We start from the raw sequence: 14827 nt of genomic DNA, 5'->3' as shown, positions 1-14827 counted from the left end.
GACTCCAAGACCAACTTTCTATTCACTACACTAGACAGATGGCACAATTCTGCCTAGAAGCAGGATGACCTGAGTTCAAATCTGACCTCTGACACTTAGTCATACTAGCTATGTGACCTTGGGCAAGTCACTTACCATCTTATTGCCTCAGTTTCTTCAAGTGTAAAATGGGGATGACAATAGCGCCTTCCTCCCAGGCATGTACAAATGAGATATTTGTAAAGCATGTAGCACAGTGCCTGGCTCACAAAGGTTTTTAAGAAACGATTGTTTCCTTCCCTCCTCCCTACACTGTGCTATCTCCCTGACAAAAAGCTAACATGGATTTATTGACAATAGATCATACCAAATTCATTTCCTTTCTTGACAAGGTAGAAGGGGCACTAAATCAGGAGATTAGTGCAGATATAGTTTACCTAGATTTTGGTGAAGGATTGACAGTCTTTCATGCTACCCTTGTAGAGAAAATGGAGACAGGCAATAATACAACTAGATGGATGGAGGAACATTTTGAATGACCAAATGGGCTGATGTCAATATGGGAAGAAGAGTGAAATGCCCTGAGGGAGCTGTACTTGGCCCTGTGCTAGTTAAGATTCCAATCAATAATTTGGATAAAGAGTTATACGGCACATTTACCAAATTTACATATGACTCAAATTTGGAAGGGCTAGACAACATTCTGTATAACAGAGTCAGAGTCCCAAAAGATTTTAGCAGGATAGAACATTGGGCCACACATGATAAGATAAAATGTAATGAGAATGAAAGTAAAATCTTACAATTACATTCAATATATGAACTTCCTGAGTACATGATGGAAAACATGCAAGTAGACAACAGTTAGTCTATAGCTTATCTATAAAGGGAGATTTTCTTTTTTTATTTTTAAACATTCTTATTTAAAGTTTTGAGTTCCAAATTCTATCCCTTCCTCCTTTTTCCCCTCCCTTAGATGATAAGCAATCAGATATAGATCATACATGTGCAATTATGCAAAACATTTCCATATTAGTCATTTTGTATAAGACTCAAATAAAAGAGAAAAGTTAAAGAAAGAAAGTGAAAATACCGTGTTTCAGTCTGTATTCAAATAATATCAGTTCTTTCTCTCGAGGTGGATAGTATACTTCATCATCAATCCTTTGAGATTGTCTTGGATCATAGTATTGATGAGAATAGCTAAGTCATTCACTATTCTTCATCAAACAATACTGGTGTTACTGTGTACACCTGTGTTCCTGGTTCTGTTCACTCAGCATCAGTTCATACAAGTCTTTCCAGGTTTTTCTGAAATCATCCTGCTTGTCATTTCTTATAGCACAATAATATTACATTATAATTATATACCACAGTTCACTTAACCATTTTTCAGTTGATGAGCATCCCCTCAATTTCCAATTCTTAGCCACAATTAAAAGAGATGCTCTCAATATTTTTGTACAAATAGGTTCTTTTCATGAAGGGAGATTTTTGAAATAATAAGCTATTATATGAAATCAGAAATCTGAAGTGATGCAGTAATTCAATATGGGGGTTGTATTATTTCCGAAGAGTTTAGTAATATGAGGAGTAGATTGATTTAAGACCACTAAATCAAGCTGATATAAATTCAGAGATGTCACATTCACTACTGATTTCCACTCAACCACAGAAAAGATTTGTGTTGTACATGGGAGTAGTCACAGATGTTGGTAGCCACTAACCATACCTCGACCTTCAGTCACACTGCAAGGGAGCCACTTCCCAGGTAAATGTGGCTATGTGGCCACAAGTATATAATCCAGTATTCAATGTCTTTCCACTCTCCTTCCTGCTTTGTGAATGCGGGTGCCTGTGCACCTGCATGGTGCCTTGTTGTAAGGATTAAATGAGATATTTGTAAAGTACTTAGCACAGTACCTGGCTCACAAAAGCTTTTAATAAGTGATTGTTTGCTTCCCTCCTCCTTATACTGTGCTATCTCCCTTATGTGTGTGTGTGTGTATGTGTGAGAAAGAGAGAGAGAGAGACAGAGAAAGAGAGAGACAGAGAAAGAGAAAGAGAGACAGAGAGACAGAGAGAGAGAGAGAGAGAGAGAGAGAGAGAGAGAGAGAGAGAGAGAGAGAGAGAGAGAGAGAGAGAGAGAGAGAGAGAGAGAGAGAGTATTGCCTACTTGAGCTGGTGCCTCAGAAACTGCTCCAGGGAAACTAGGTTTTGTCTTTTGTATTCCAGAACAGGTGAGTTCCTTTCAGCAAATAAACTTCTCTGTATGTACCTCTGTAGGGCAGGAGAGTTTAGCTGATCAATTTACCAAGGATCCATGGCCACTGACAAGAGTAAACTCAGGCTAAACCAGCTGATTCACATCTGAGAAGGCATTGTAAAGCCCTTCATGTTTTTATTAGTAAAAGAAACAACATGGTACCCTTGCAAAAGTACATTATATAGAAATAAAACATGTTTTATGAACTTTTTATCATAGAGACATTAATGTAATGATAGCCTATAGGAAGGCACTGTGTTGACCAGCACCAGCACAGAGCTGACCCTGCCCACAACTTGGATACTGATATCTTTGATTTACAGCGAATTTCTCAAATGAAGAGATCAAAGGAGAAAAGAATGAGGATGATCTTCCTGAAAAGGTAAGAAATTGTTTTAGCTGAAAAAAATATGGTATGGGAAGTTATTCAAGAATTCACTTAAAATGAAACTACTCAAAATGGTGACTAGTATTTCATAGTAAATAGAAGCTAGGGTGGAGGTGGGGTGAGAATGGCAGTACAAGATTTGATTCACCTTTTATCTTAGTAAATAAAAATTATGAAAATAATTTTATTTTATCTTATTTTTAACAAAATTTAAGCCATAATAACTAATTCTTAGGATGAACAAAGAATCATGTAAAATTGGAGGGGAAGGTTGCTTAATTTCTCCCACAAAATTATACACTAGTATGATAAGCCACCCTTCACTTTACGTTTGATTTTTGGCAGCTAAGTAGTGCAGTTGATAGAGAACTGGACCTGGAGTCAGGAAGACCTGAATTCAAATTCAGTCTCAAAAACTTACTGATTGTATGATACTGAACAAGCCCCTTCACCTGTCTGTCTCCATTGCTTCATCTGTCAAATGGAGAAATAATAGCCCTTACTCCCAGGTTGTTGTGAGGATCAAATGAGATATTTGCACAGTCTTCTGCAAAACTTTCAAGTAAAATATTGTTATTATTTTGAAACATGACAATAGAATCTTTGTTGTAAAAAGAGAGAACTTTATCAATTTTCTCAAGACTCTATCTTAATTCTACGACATTCAAATCATTCTCTTGTGAAGCACCTACTGAGTCTATGAGAGACCAATCAACAAAAATGGTGATGGGATGGGCAGAGCTTGATCTAGAATAAAAAGGGCAGAAATGCTTGAGTGGAGACTGATTTTAAAAATAATCATTTCATTAGTGGATATATTTGATGGTGAATTTTGCTTCCTTATGCTACTTTGTGATGTTGTGCTTAGCTTTGGAGTCAGGAATGCCCAAGTTCAAGCTCCTTCTTTGCCACATATGAGCAAATCACTGAACTTCTCAATATCCCAGACAACTTTATAAGTTCCAGAACAGTTGCTGGTCTATAGTGCTAAAGGGAGTTTCTTCACTAGGAACTCCTTGTACCATTGAAATCTGCACAGGTCTATACTAAAACAAAAGATAACCCCATAAGTATGGGGACTCAGGTAATCAATGCTCAATTAACAACATGCTCCTGAATGTGAAGAGTATGTAATATTATTTTATCAGAAGAAACAAAGGATATGAGAAACTGGGAGAAGCTCTGAACTAATGACCAGTGTAGAATGAAGTAAACAGAACCAGCAAAAGTATGCATTATAATAAGGATGTAAACAAAGACAAAAGCAGTAAAATGGAGTCAAACTGTCGTTTTATGACTAATTGATCTTAAAGAAGAAATGTGGGAATATGCCACCTCCCCTTTAGTTTGGAGAGATGGTTATTAGTTGGCTTTATTTAACTGTTTTTCTCTGTCATTTAATGGTTTTTTTCTTTGTTCAAGAAAAAATGTGGAAATGTTCCACCCTCCTTTCCATGGAGAAATGGCATATTTGCTTTCTTAGTTGATTTTGTTGAACTTTTATTTTACCAGGTGGTAAATAGGTAGAGCGCAACATATCTAGAAATAATTTTATATAGACATCAAAAGGCATCAACAAAATATTAATTTTTAAAATGCCCCCCTCAAAGGTGAGAAATTGCTCTAGCATTTGTAAAGGCAGCAAATGCAATGAATGGAGAAAAATTGTAGCCCATAGTATAAGACACATTCAGGTGGAGGAAAGGCTAAATAGGAGAACCCTGAAGCCAAAGAACCAGATATTTTCTTTCTAACTAGAGAAGGAAGTGGCAAACCACTCCAGTATCTTTGCCAAGACAATCCCAAATTGGGTCAGGAAGAGTCAGAAGCAACTGAAATGACTGAACAACAAAATTCCTATGCGTTGCCATTCTGGATTGTTCAAACATATTAAGCACAGTTCCTGTCATAATATAAAGGGTTAATTTTTGCTAGTGGAAGGCCCATGTCCCCCTCTAGACAATGTGGCTTGGCATCTTCACAAACACCTGCCTGCCATACAGCCATGTCGAACTAAAGCTGGCTCGCAGCAAGTTCAGAAAACCTGCCTGTAATTGCTTACAGGACTCTGAAGAGTATAACCTAACAATAAAAATATTTAGATTATGTTGCCCATAAAAAAAGTCAAAGGCTCAGTCTCTCTGGCAATATTCCTCCCAAAATGTTGCCATATGGATTTCTATATATGCAGATCTACACAATTAGGCTGAGTGCACATGATATTTTAGCGGGTCGGTCAAACTCCAGACTATTCCATTGAGTCTAAAGCAATTTAATGCTGAAATTCTGGTTTTGTTCCGGTAATTTTTTAAGAAACCAAAGAAGATCATCATAGAAGCAGAACTGGAAGACATAAAAAAGACTCAGCAACGCTCTTTGACAGAATGGAGTTTTATTGAACATTTTAAACCACAAGTCCTCCTCCAGGTATTTATAAGCTGTGATTCTCCAAGAGACAGTCAGACAGGTCTGGTGGGAGGAAGATTCAGAGGATGAATAGTGTGATACAGAATGGTTCATTTCTAGGTCACCAATACAAATCCAGTTCAGACCAACAGTGGCCAAAATATCCATAGGCAAAACTACATTTATAACTAGTTCTGCTGCAAAATGCATTTCTGTCCCAATTGCACATTTATGGGGCATTTTTTTTTTTTACTGTTCCAAAATGTGTGACACATATTTTCCAAAGAGAAGTTGTTGTTTTGAGACCTAGAGGCAGTTTTGCGTAGAGGATAGGTGAGGTACTACTAGCAATTTTTGTACCTGGGTCAATTAGTACAAAATATGCTCAAGACTAAAGGCCCTCCTTTCAGGTGGAGGAAGCCAAAGCAGGTTCTCCCATACAGGCAAAGACTCTTGGACATTGAAAGATCATGACCAAAGAGGAAAAGGGAGCAGGATGGGCCCAGGATGGTTTGGAGCTCACCTAAGATGTGACCACTGAGGGAAGGAAACACTCATCTGGTAGCTTCTTATTTTAACTAATTGTTCTTGACTTAACTTTAATTATTATTTAACTTTAATTATTCTTGAATTTACTAATTTTTAACTAATTATTCTTGACTTAAACTATTATTTAACTTTAATTATTTTGACTTACCTAATTATTCTTATTTTAACTCATTCTTCTTGATAAACTGATACTATCAAGTCAATTGCTGCTACTTCCGTACTAAAAGTGTCTCCTCTCTAAATTTTGGCACTTTGAGGGAAAGTCCTACTTGTTGATATTGTAGTTATGGTCATCATGGAAAGAGAATGGGACCAAGAATTAGAATCAAGAATCTGGGTTACCTGTCTTTGTTTTTTAAATCCAGGAGACATCACTAACTAGCTGTTTGTATTACCCTAGAAAAGTCACTTTCCCTCTGGATGCTTTAGTTTTCTCATTAGCAAAATGAAGTGGTTGGATATGATCTCTAAGATCTCATTTAGCTCTGATGTCATGTGATTCTTTTTAAGAAGATAGGAAGGAGATCTGATTGCTGTACAGGTTTTCAGGGGATAGAGATATTGTGGGTTCTGATCGTGCTTGATCCACATATACAACTTCAACTAGACCAGTTTAATCCCAAATCTTACCATACTTTAAAAAACATGCTTTTTGATATAATTTACTAGTTACCCTCCATGCAAATCAGAAAGAATAACGTTGCCAAATAATGTGAAACAAAGGATACTTCCATGTGGCTTTTAGATTTATTTTAGCAATTAGAAATAAATACCAGTGGGATGGATATGCTAAAGATTCACAATACCCCAAATTCTTTGTTGATTTAATATACGAAAGAAAAGTTCCATTCACCACAGACGTAAAATTGTCAGCAAATCATCCGCTTTTAGCATTATGGAAACCGTAACAGCAACAGCTATTTATGAAGTCTATTATTGTTGATATTGTTATGTTTACAGAGCACTGGACTGAGGATATTACAAAGTTTGCCTAAGAGGCAGTCCTTGCCCTAATGGAACTTGAAGTTGGGCAGAACTAGATGCTGCTTTTAACCTTGCTTTCTTTCTTCTGTCTGGTGGTCTATAGCACACTCTTATGTCGCTATCCTTTATATCGTGTTCTCCCTTGCGCCTGGTTTATGTATGTATGTCCATACAAGTTTATAGCATTAACTTATAGCAAAAAATTACACTTTCTAAAGGATCATTTCCTTTAAAACAAGGTGTGCCCTTCTCTTGCCTTATTCCAGTGTGGTGTCCCATCCTATCATGTCTCACCAGTACCTACAAGCTCACTGAATTATCAGATTCATCTTGTTTCCTAATCAATACTTTTCTAATTTGTTTATAGACATAAGGACAAAAGAATGACTTTTGCTTTCCTTCTCAGATAATTTCCCCTGCAAATTACCATTTTCCTCCACTGCCATTCTTTCTATATCACACTTGTTGTACTCTGTGGCATCTGTTTATCTGGAAATTTTTCTCCTTCCTCCTCTATTTTAATTCTAAAGCCCTCTTTTATCAGACCTGCAAATCCCCAGGGAAATATTTTCTTCCTAGTTATCATTAGATGCAGTCTGAATGTTAAGTTCAGAAAGCCAAATCCTGCTCTCTGACACCATATTCTTAGCCAGCTGTTCACTTCCAATATCCTCCTTTTTCTTCTAAAGTCCCCACCTTCAATTGGAAGTAGTGATGAAAACACCACCTGTGCCTCCAAGTAATTCAGTTTCCTGTCCAGCACTTTGTAATCTCTAGAGATTGTTTCCAGATTTTTTTCTGGCTATATCAGTCATCCCCACATAAATCACTGAGAGTAGGTAGTGGTCATCAGTTTTGACAAGTTTCAGGAGGATTTCCATCACACATCCTGAATAGGTTCCAGAGAGAGAGACAGCTCAACAACCCAACTGGTCAAATTGAGTGGACATCTATCTACTTTCAAACTCTGCATTAAAGGATTATTGGCCACCACAATGGAGTTCTTACTTTGTAGTGCCCAGATTGGATTTCTACCTGGCTGATAACACCTGTGAATCCTGCTGATCATTCCTCAGAGAGAGAGGCAGCTTCTTTCTCAGAAGTTCCTGCTCCATACTCTTTGGTGGAAACCAGCTCAGAGTACAGCTTGAAGAGAACAGTTCTTCACTTTCCTCTTTTTGTCTCATTCTTCTGCTCTCCATCTTCATGGCTGGGGACTGGAGTAGAAGTCATTCAGCTTCTTCAGGGTTTTATCCAACTTTATTTTGTTGTTGCATCATATTTCCATTCTGTCAAGGAACTTTTCATCTTCCATGATTAGTAGGGAGACTGGTTTACATGTATATATAAATATACACAATATATAATAGCCTTGGTTAAGTGACCCGCCCAAAGTTATCTACATGCATATATAGTATACGAGTATGTATGTGCCATATATACTTACATAACGTACATTACATATATAGATACTTATTAATATATTAATATATATTGGTATAATTATGTGTATTATATGTATTCACATGGACACACAAACATATATGTGTTATGTATGTATATATTGGGCCAGTCCTATGACATCATGATTTTAGGGAACACCTTGGAGGTAACTCCTTTTTACTAATTGGTACCTACGCTGCAACTCATAGTCTTAGGGAGGTATAACAACCACTAAAAAAAATAATAACAGTAATGATAGCTAACTTTTATATAGCACTTTAAAGTTTGCAAAATGCTTTGCAAATGTAATCTTATTTTATCCTCAGAACAACTCTGGGAGATAGGTGCAATTATTATCCCCATTTTGCAGCTGAGGAAACTGAGGCACAGCAGTTAAGTGACTTGCCCAGTGTCATACAACTGATAAATGACTAAGGCAAGTGTTGAACCACCATCCTCAAGATTCCAGGTCCAACACTCATCTACCATAACACCTAGTTAACTTATAAAGGAATCAGTATGGACTTTGGATTCAAAACTCGGGGAAAATGTTCTACCTCTGACACTTACCTGTGTGACCTTAGGCAAGTTCTTAATGTCCCTGGACCCTCAGTTTCCTTACTTGTAAAATAAAGGGATGGACTAGATGACATGTGAGAAATCATGCTAAGTCATCTGAGGCAATGAGAGTGTAAGTCTCTGTCCAAGGTCACACAGCTCTTATGTGTCAAATGTGGAAGATGAACCTAGGTCTTCCTGATTCCAAAGACAGATCTCTAAGGACCCTGCCATGCTGCCAAGTCTTATGTTTGTTGTCTCCAGGACCTATCTTCAAGGTTACTGGAATAGTGCCTCCTTTGTCACAGGAAGGGCAAAGGATCGTAGGATTTAGAAAGGGAAGGGACCAAAGAGATCTAGTCAGAGAATTGCAGAATAGAGGTGACAACAAAACAAAAAACACTTCATTATGTATCTAATCCAAACTGTACAGAAACAGGAAACCCCTCTGCCATGTCTCCAATTAATGCTCTCCCACCATCTTCTTAAAACCCTGCACTGGAGGACTCCCAGGGGAGCCCATTCTCCTGAAGGATGACCTTCATTGTTCAGGGTCTTTTACTGACATCCAGCAGAACTCTGCCTTTCTTCCGTTTTCACAAACTTTGTTCTGTTCTCAAGGGCCAAGAATAAATCCACTACCTTTTCTACACTGCAGAATAAAGATATTGTCCCTGCTAAGTCTTCTCCTGGTTGCCTAAAGGCAGTTAGACAGTATAAAAGATAGACTGCCATGCCTGAAGTCAGGAAGACCTGAATTTAAATCCAGCCTGACATTTACTGGCTGTTGGATACTGGACAAGTCACTTAACCTCTCTGTTTGCCTCAGTTTCCTCATTTTGTAATATGAGAATGATAATAGCACTTATCTCATTTGTCCTTTAGGTTTGTGTCACACTATTGACTCATATCAAGTCTCAAGGTGGCGAAAAATTCCCCCAAATATTTTTCATTTGAACTACTTCATGTAATACTTGAGCAGTTAATTTCCTTTTTTTAATAATTGAAACTTAAATACACAATCAGAAAAAGAAATATTGAATATTGAAACCTAATACATACTAAGAAATATTGAAATTTAAACATATAATAAGAAATATTGAATACTTAATATTGAAATATGATATTGAAACTTAAATACATAATTGAGTATTGAATAAATATTGAATATTGAATTAAATATTGATAAAATGTTAAAGCTTAAATACATAATAAGAAAAGGGGGGAAAGCATGTCATGTGTACAGCAGAATATAAGAGAGGATTCAAAATATATAGCAATAAATTTCCATTTCAAGAAATCCTATAAATAAATATTAGATGTTGTGTTGAGAGCTGTCTGTCTTTGCTTCCTTGTTAGCTTTCTTTTGTTCTCTGCTCTTTTTCTTCTCTTTTCCCTCTTCCCCCAGAAAGCTACAATTAAGTACAGATATATTTAGATAGAGATATGTAGATATGTATACATTTATATTACATACATAAATATATACAGACAGATGTATCCTTTGTCTAACAAATTCGACTTCTGATCTTTGAGTAGTTGATTTCTGAATCCAAACGTATAATTTTGAGTTTATTTTCTAATACTCCAGTGTGTCTGTGATCTCATCAATACTCCATGTATGCCAGCCTAATGCTGCGAGACTCTTGTCCATAACTTCCCACAAAAAAAATCACTCAGTGGCACATACTCTCAAATTGGAGAATTTTCTTATGTTCTCTTCCTTATGTTATGTTACACATAACAATGGAGCACATAAGCTATCTGTTGGTTTCCTCATTCTCACAATATGACCAGTCCATTGTTCTGTTTAGTTTTGTTTTTCTTTTCTGGTTATGCATTTCTCTGATGACATCCTTTTTCCTTTGTGTTTATCCCTATTAAACCTCATCTTTCTGGAATTTGCAGATTGTTCTAGTCTATTGCCTTTTGTTTGAATTCTGACTCTACCATCCAATATCGTATCCAGATTTGATAAGCATGCCAATTATGCCACCATCCAACTCACTGATAAAAATCCTGAATAGCTGAGCACCAAGGACAGATCCTTAGGTACTTCACAGATCTCCCTCCAAATTGCACCTGCCCACTAATGACTATTCTCTGGATCTTCTGTCATCCCAGCCATTTTGAAATCTACCTGTTAGCACTTAAACCATCTAGTCCCTACATCTCATTTTACATAGAAGGACCCTGGGGATCAATGAGATTCAATGATTTGCCTGCAGTCACATAAGGAAGTTAGCAGCAGAGAAAGGTCCTCTTACTTGAAATCCAGTGCTTTCAGACTGTCAGACTGTCTTCTCTTCCCAGTATAAAAACCTTGGCTACTTTTTTAGCCCTGAAAAGACAACTTTACCCCTAATTCCCAAGGCAATCTACTCTGCTGCCTGTTTCCTGGGCAACGCTGGATTCCTGTATTCCCACCCCATCCATCCGTCCTTCTACCAACTCAGACTTATGAGCAAATATTTCATAATTGACTTTGATTATCCTCTCCCTGACCCCCTTGCTCTTTTCTAACTTATCCAGGTGCAGGGGATCAATAAACATATGAGCCTTGCCACTGACTATTAAAAATCTCACTGCCTCTATTCTCTGCTCTCTGCCAAAATGTCTCCTTAGAGATTTTCTCCTTCCTGTGTCTATCCACTACCTTCTATAAACAGCTGCCTCTTCTGATGCCCCTCTTCTGCGTTGGCCAAAGATAATCTATTTGTCCATGCCCATTGCTCCTACTCTGAAATATTCCCTACGAAAGGATTTTAAAATATAGCTACTCATTTATTTTTGTTTGCAGGTCCTTCAAGAGGCATCCCAGGAGTTTAGATGCATTGATTCCTATTATCATACCCAAGACAACTCTTTGCTTTTAGTTTTTCACAATCCTATGAACATACAACGACTGAGTTGTGAAAAATGGAAAATTGCTCTCCATTCTAATGTTGGATTCAGGTGATTGTTTGTTTGTTTTGTTTGTTCCTTTACCTGAAATAAGCATTTTGAACTCAAAGGAAACACCTCCCCAGGACTCAGCACAGTGCCTAGGACGGAATAAGCAATAAGTGTTTGTTGCCTGCCTGACTAACTCACCATTCTTGTAACCAATGTTAAATTAAATTTGCTTGCTCAGACTCAAACAGATTGAAGACTTGGGGAATACTGTGATGAAGTTACTAAGGAAATTCTATACTTTGATGCTTACTTTTTTAATTTTGTATTTATTTTAAACAAATACAAAATGAGAGGGAAGAACATTTCCATGTACACGGCAGAACATAGAGAGCTCAATATAAAACCATTCACTTCTAGTTTACTTTTTTTTTTGAAAAACCACATAATAAATACAACACATTGTTTTTAAAGCTACCCAGCTTTTCTGTGCTTCCTTCTAAGTTTTTTTCCCTGCTGTGTACTTTTTATTTTTCTCTCTCTCCCTCTCTACCCTAGAGAAGGCTACAATTAAATGTGAATATATATATGATATATGTAATATATATACATAGGTTGTTAGTTCCATATATATATAAGCACATACATATACATACACTTATACATATATGTAAGACCATACTATACATAGTTTCATTTGTCAGTTTTTTTGCTGGAAGTATATAGCATTTTCCTTCATAGATCCTAGTCTTTCCTTTTTCTTTTCAAAAATCAGTCAGCTCATAGTTTCTTATAGCATATTTTGATGTTTCTATAGCTTCAAATAGAATTCAAGAAAATAGAATTTGAGTGAAAGTCAAAAACATCATTCTAGTACTAGCCTGATTTTAACTTCTAGGATTAAATGACCTTTGTTCCCCAGTGCTCCTGTATTTATTCTGCATATAATGAAGGGCATCACTTAGAGTTTTAGTTAGTTCTTGAAAATTGGAAGATATTTTTATCATTTTTGTAGAAGACCTGTCCTCAGGGGATCAAACACTGGCACTGGAGTCAAAGGAACTGGTTTCAAACCCTACTTCTGATGTGAAGTATTCTAAAGACTTGTGTGACCTTGGACAAAGTCATTCTGGCCTCTGAGCTTTCTTCCCATTCTTGATCTGTGATCCTGTGACTTTCCATATTCTTATGACATATAGATTAAAAGATTTTGGAGAAATATTGAATAAAAAAGCACATTTGCCTTCTCAACAATGTCGAGTTATTAAATGTTCTCCTTTTTGACATTTAAAGATTTTCACACCTAGAAGGTGATAGCTAAGAAGTGATATCTAGAAGGTGATACCTAGGTCAAACTTGACTCAGGGTATTAGGATGTCTAGTTCAGTTTGCTTGTCTCTCCTTGGTACATTTGTGTACAAATATCTAACAAAATGATTTTTGTTGTTAACTCCTTTCTTGGATTTCCCCTGTCCCCCCAGGAACTATTTGGAACTTGTAGCTGATTCTATTCAAGAATGGATCATACAGGAAGAAGCAAAATATCAGGAAAAGAAAATGGCTGAGGAAATAGCTCTTGCTATGGCAAAAGTAGAAGAAGTCTCATCTCCTGCAAAATCTGCTGTTTCTTCTCCAAAAAAATCTAAAAGTAGGTATTTATTTCCATTTTAACTAAACCTGAATTCACAGATATTTGTCTCTGACTTTTTGTTCTGATTGAATATTCCCTGTTTGATATGGTTTCCAGGCATGGTATAACAAAACTCCTCTGTTTGGCATTTAAATCTCTGTATAATCTTATTCCAACCTTTCCAAGACTCATTTCACATGATTCGCTTTCATGACCTTTACATTCCAACCAAGCAAGTCTATTTGCTGCTCCCCTCACATGATTTTCCATCCCTTCCCCCCCACCCCCTTTGCATAGGTTGTCCACCATAACTGGAATGTGCACCATACCTCAATTCTAACTCTTAACATTCTTAGCTTCATTCAGGGTTCACTTTAAGTTCTGTCTCTTACCTGAGTACTTTCTGATCCTCAAGTGGTAGGTGCTGTCTTCTTCCCCTTTGGATGCCTCCTCTTCCTTCTCCTCCTCAAATTACTTTGTATATTCTAATAGTTTGGTATAAATATTGTATCTTCTACCCAATCCCCCACCCCTACAAGTTCCTTAAAGGCAAGGACTACTTTATTTTATCTTTATAACCACAAAACCTAGACCAGTGCCCAAGCCATACTAGAGACAGACAGAGCATATATGAAGAATTAGAGGGACATAAGATACTATCACTGCATTGAAATATTGAAGGATTATAATGTGGAAGAAAAATGAGGTTGATTTTCTTGGTCCCAGAGCACAGAACTAGGACCAATGGGGTAGAAGCTACATGAAGGCAGATGTCAGTTCAACATAAAGAAAAGCCTCTTTGAAGTAGAATGAATTGCCTCAGGGAGGTAGTGAGTTCCCCATCAGTAATAATCAATGGTAATCTGGGTTTGGATGACCATTTGGTAGACATTTATGTTTCAGGTTGTTCTAAACCACCTATGTGTACTCTTCCAGTTTTAGAATTTGGTGATTCTGTGGCTATTGCTGAACTTAGTCCTCTCCCACTAAACTACTACCTCCTCCTGGGTTTCCTATTTCTGACAAGGATACCACCATTCATTCAGTCCCCCATACTTAAAACCTTGGCATTGTCTTGAATTTCTGCCTTTTCTTTGGTAACCCTCATCCAGTTTATTGCCAAACCCTCTCAATTCTACTTCTATGATATTTCTATTTTCTGTTGAGAGAAATGAGTATGTCTTTCTTATGTTAATACCCAGTTATTGAATTGGGACTAAGGTTTTTTCCTTTTCCATTTCCTCATTCAGAAATCAGCCCCTGGAGAATAGGGTTGATAATAGATTAGATTTAACATTCTCATCAATCTTGGTCAGACCTCAATCAATGGGGGAAAACACAGATCTGATCAAGGTAAAGAAATTTTAGTTTAGGTGAATTGGTAGACTCCAGCTTTCTGTGTTTGAGTCAGACAGGTCTGAATGTCCATATTGCTCTGAACTGGGATAGTCTGGGAAGAGAATAAGTCTCTTTGTCCAAGACTGAGTGATCAAAGTCACATTTGCCCAGACCCTCATTAGAATAAGCCCACCTCTCATTATAGTATTCGTTCTCATTCATTGTTAACCAATCAGAGTTGATTTCCACCCTCAGGAACACCCACTCTTCCAAGGGCATACAAGTATTGAGTGGGTTCCATGAGGGGTTTGGGATTTATGAGAGACAGTCAAATAACCACCTTTTTATTAATTAGCCACTGGTAATAATTAACAAAATGATTAATTACCTAGAA

The 14827-nt window shown here is 37.0% G+C and overlaps 1 protein-coding gene across 5 annotated transcripts in view; it reads left to right on the top strand.

Moving 5' to 3' along the window:
- The window catches only part of SPAG17 (sperm associated antigen 17), a 258218-nt gene that overhangs the window by 139477 nt on the left and 103914 nt on the right, over positions 1-14827 (top strand). For all 5 annotated transcript variants that reach the window (XM_072644500.1, XM_072644502.1, XM_072644501.1 and 2 more), the window contains exons 16-19: positions 2569-2627; positions 4947-5060; positions 11374-11528; positions 12947-13113. In XM_072644500.1, coding sequence (XP_072500601.1) covers positions 2569-2627; positions 4947-5060; positions 11374-11528; positions 12947-13113 — 495 coding nt within the window. The remainder of the gene's footprint in view (positions 1-2568; positions 2628-4946; positions 5061-11373; positions 11529-12946; positions 13114-14827) is intronic.

Source organism: Notamacropus eugenii, chromosome 2, assembly GCF_028372415.1.
Source record: "Notamacropus eugenii isolate mMacEug1 chromosome 2, mMacEug1.pri_v2, whole genome shotgun sequence".
NCBI classification, from domain to species: domain Eukaryota; kingdom Metazoa; phylum Chordata; class Mammalia; order Diprotodontia; family Macropodidae; genus Notamacropus; species Notamacropus eugenii.
This window is presented reverse-complemented; position numbering and strand designations above follow the sequence as displayed.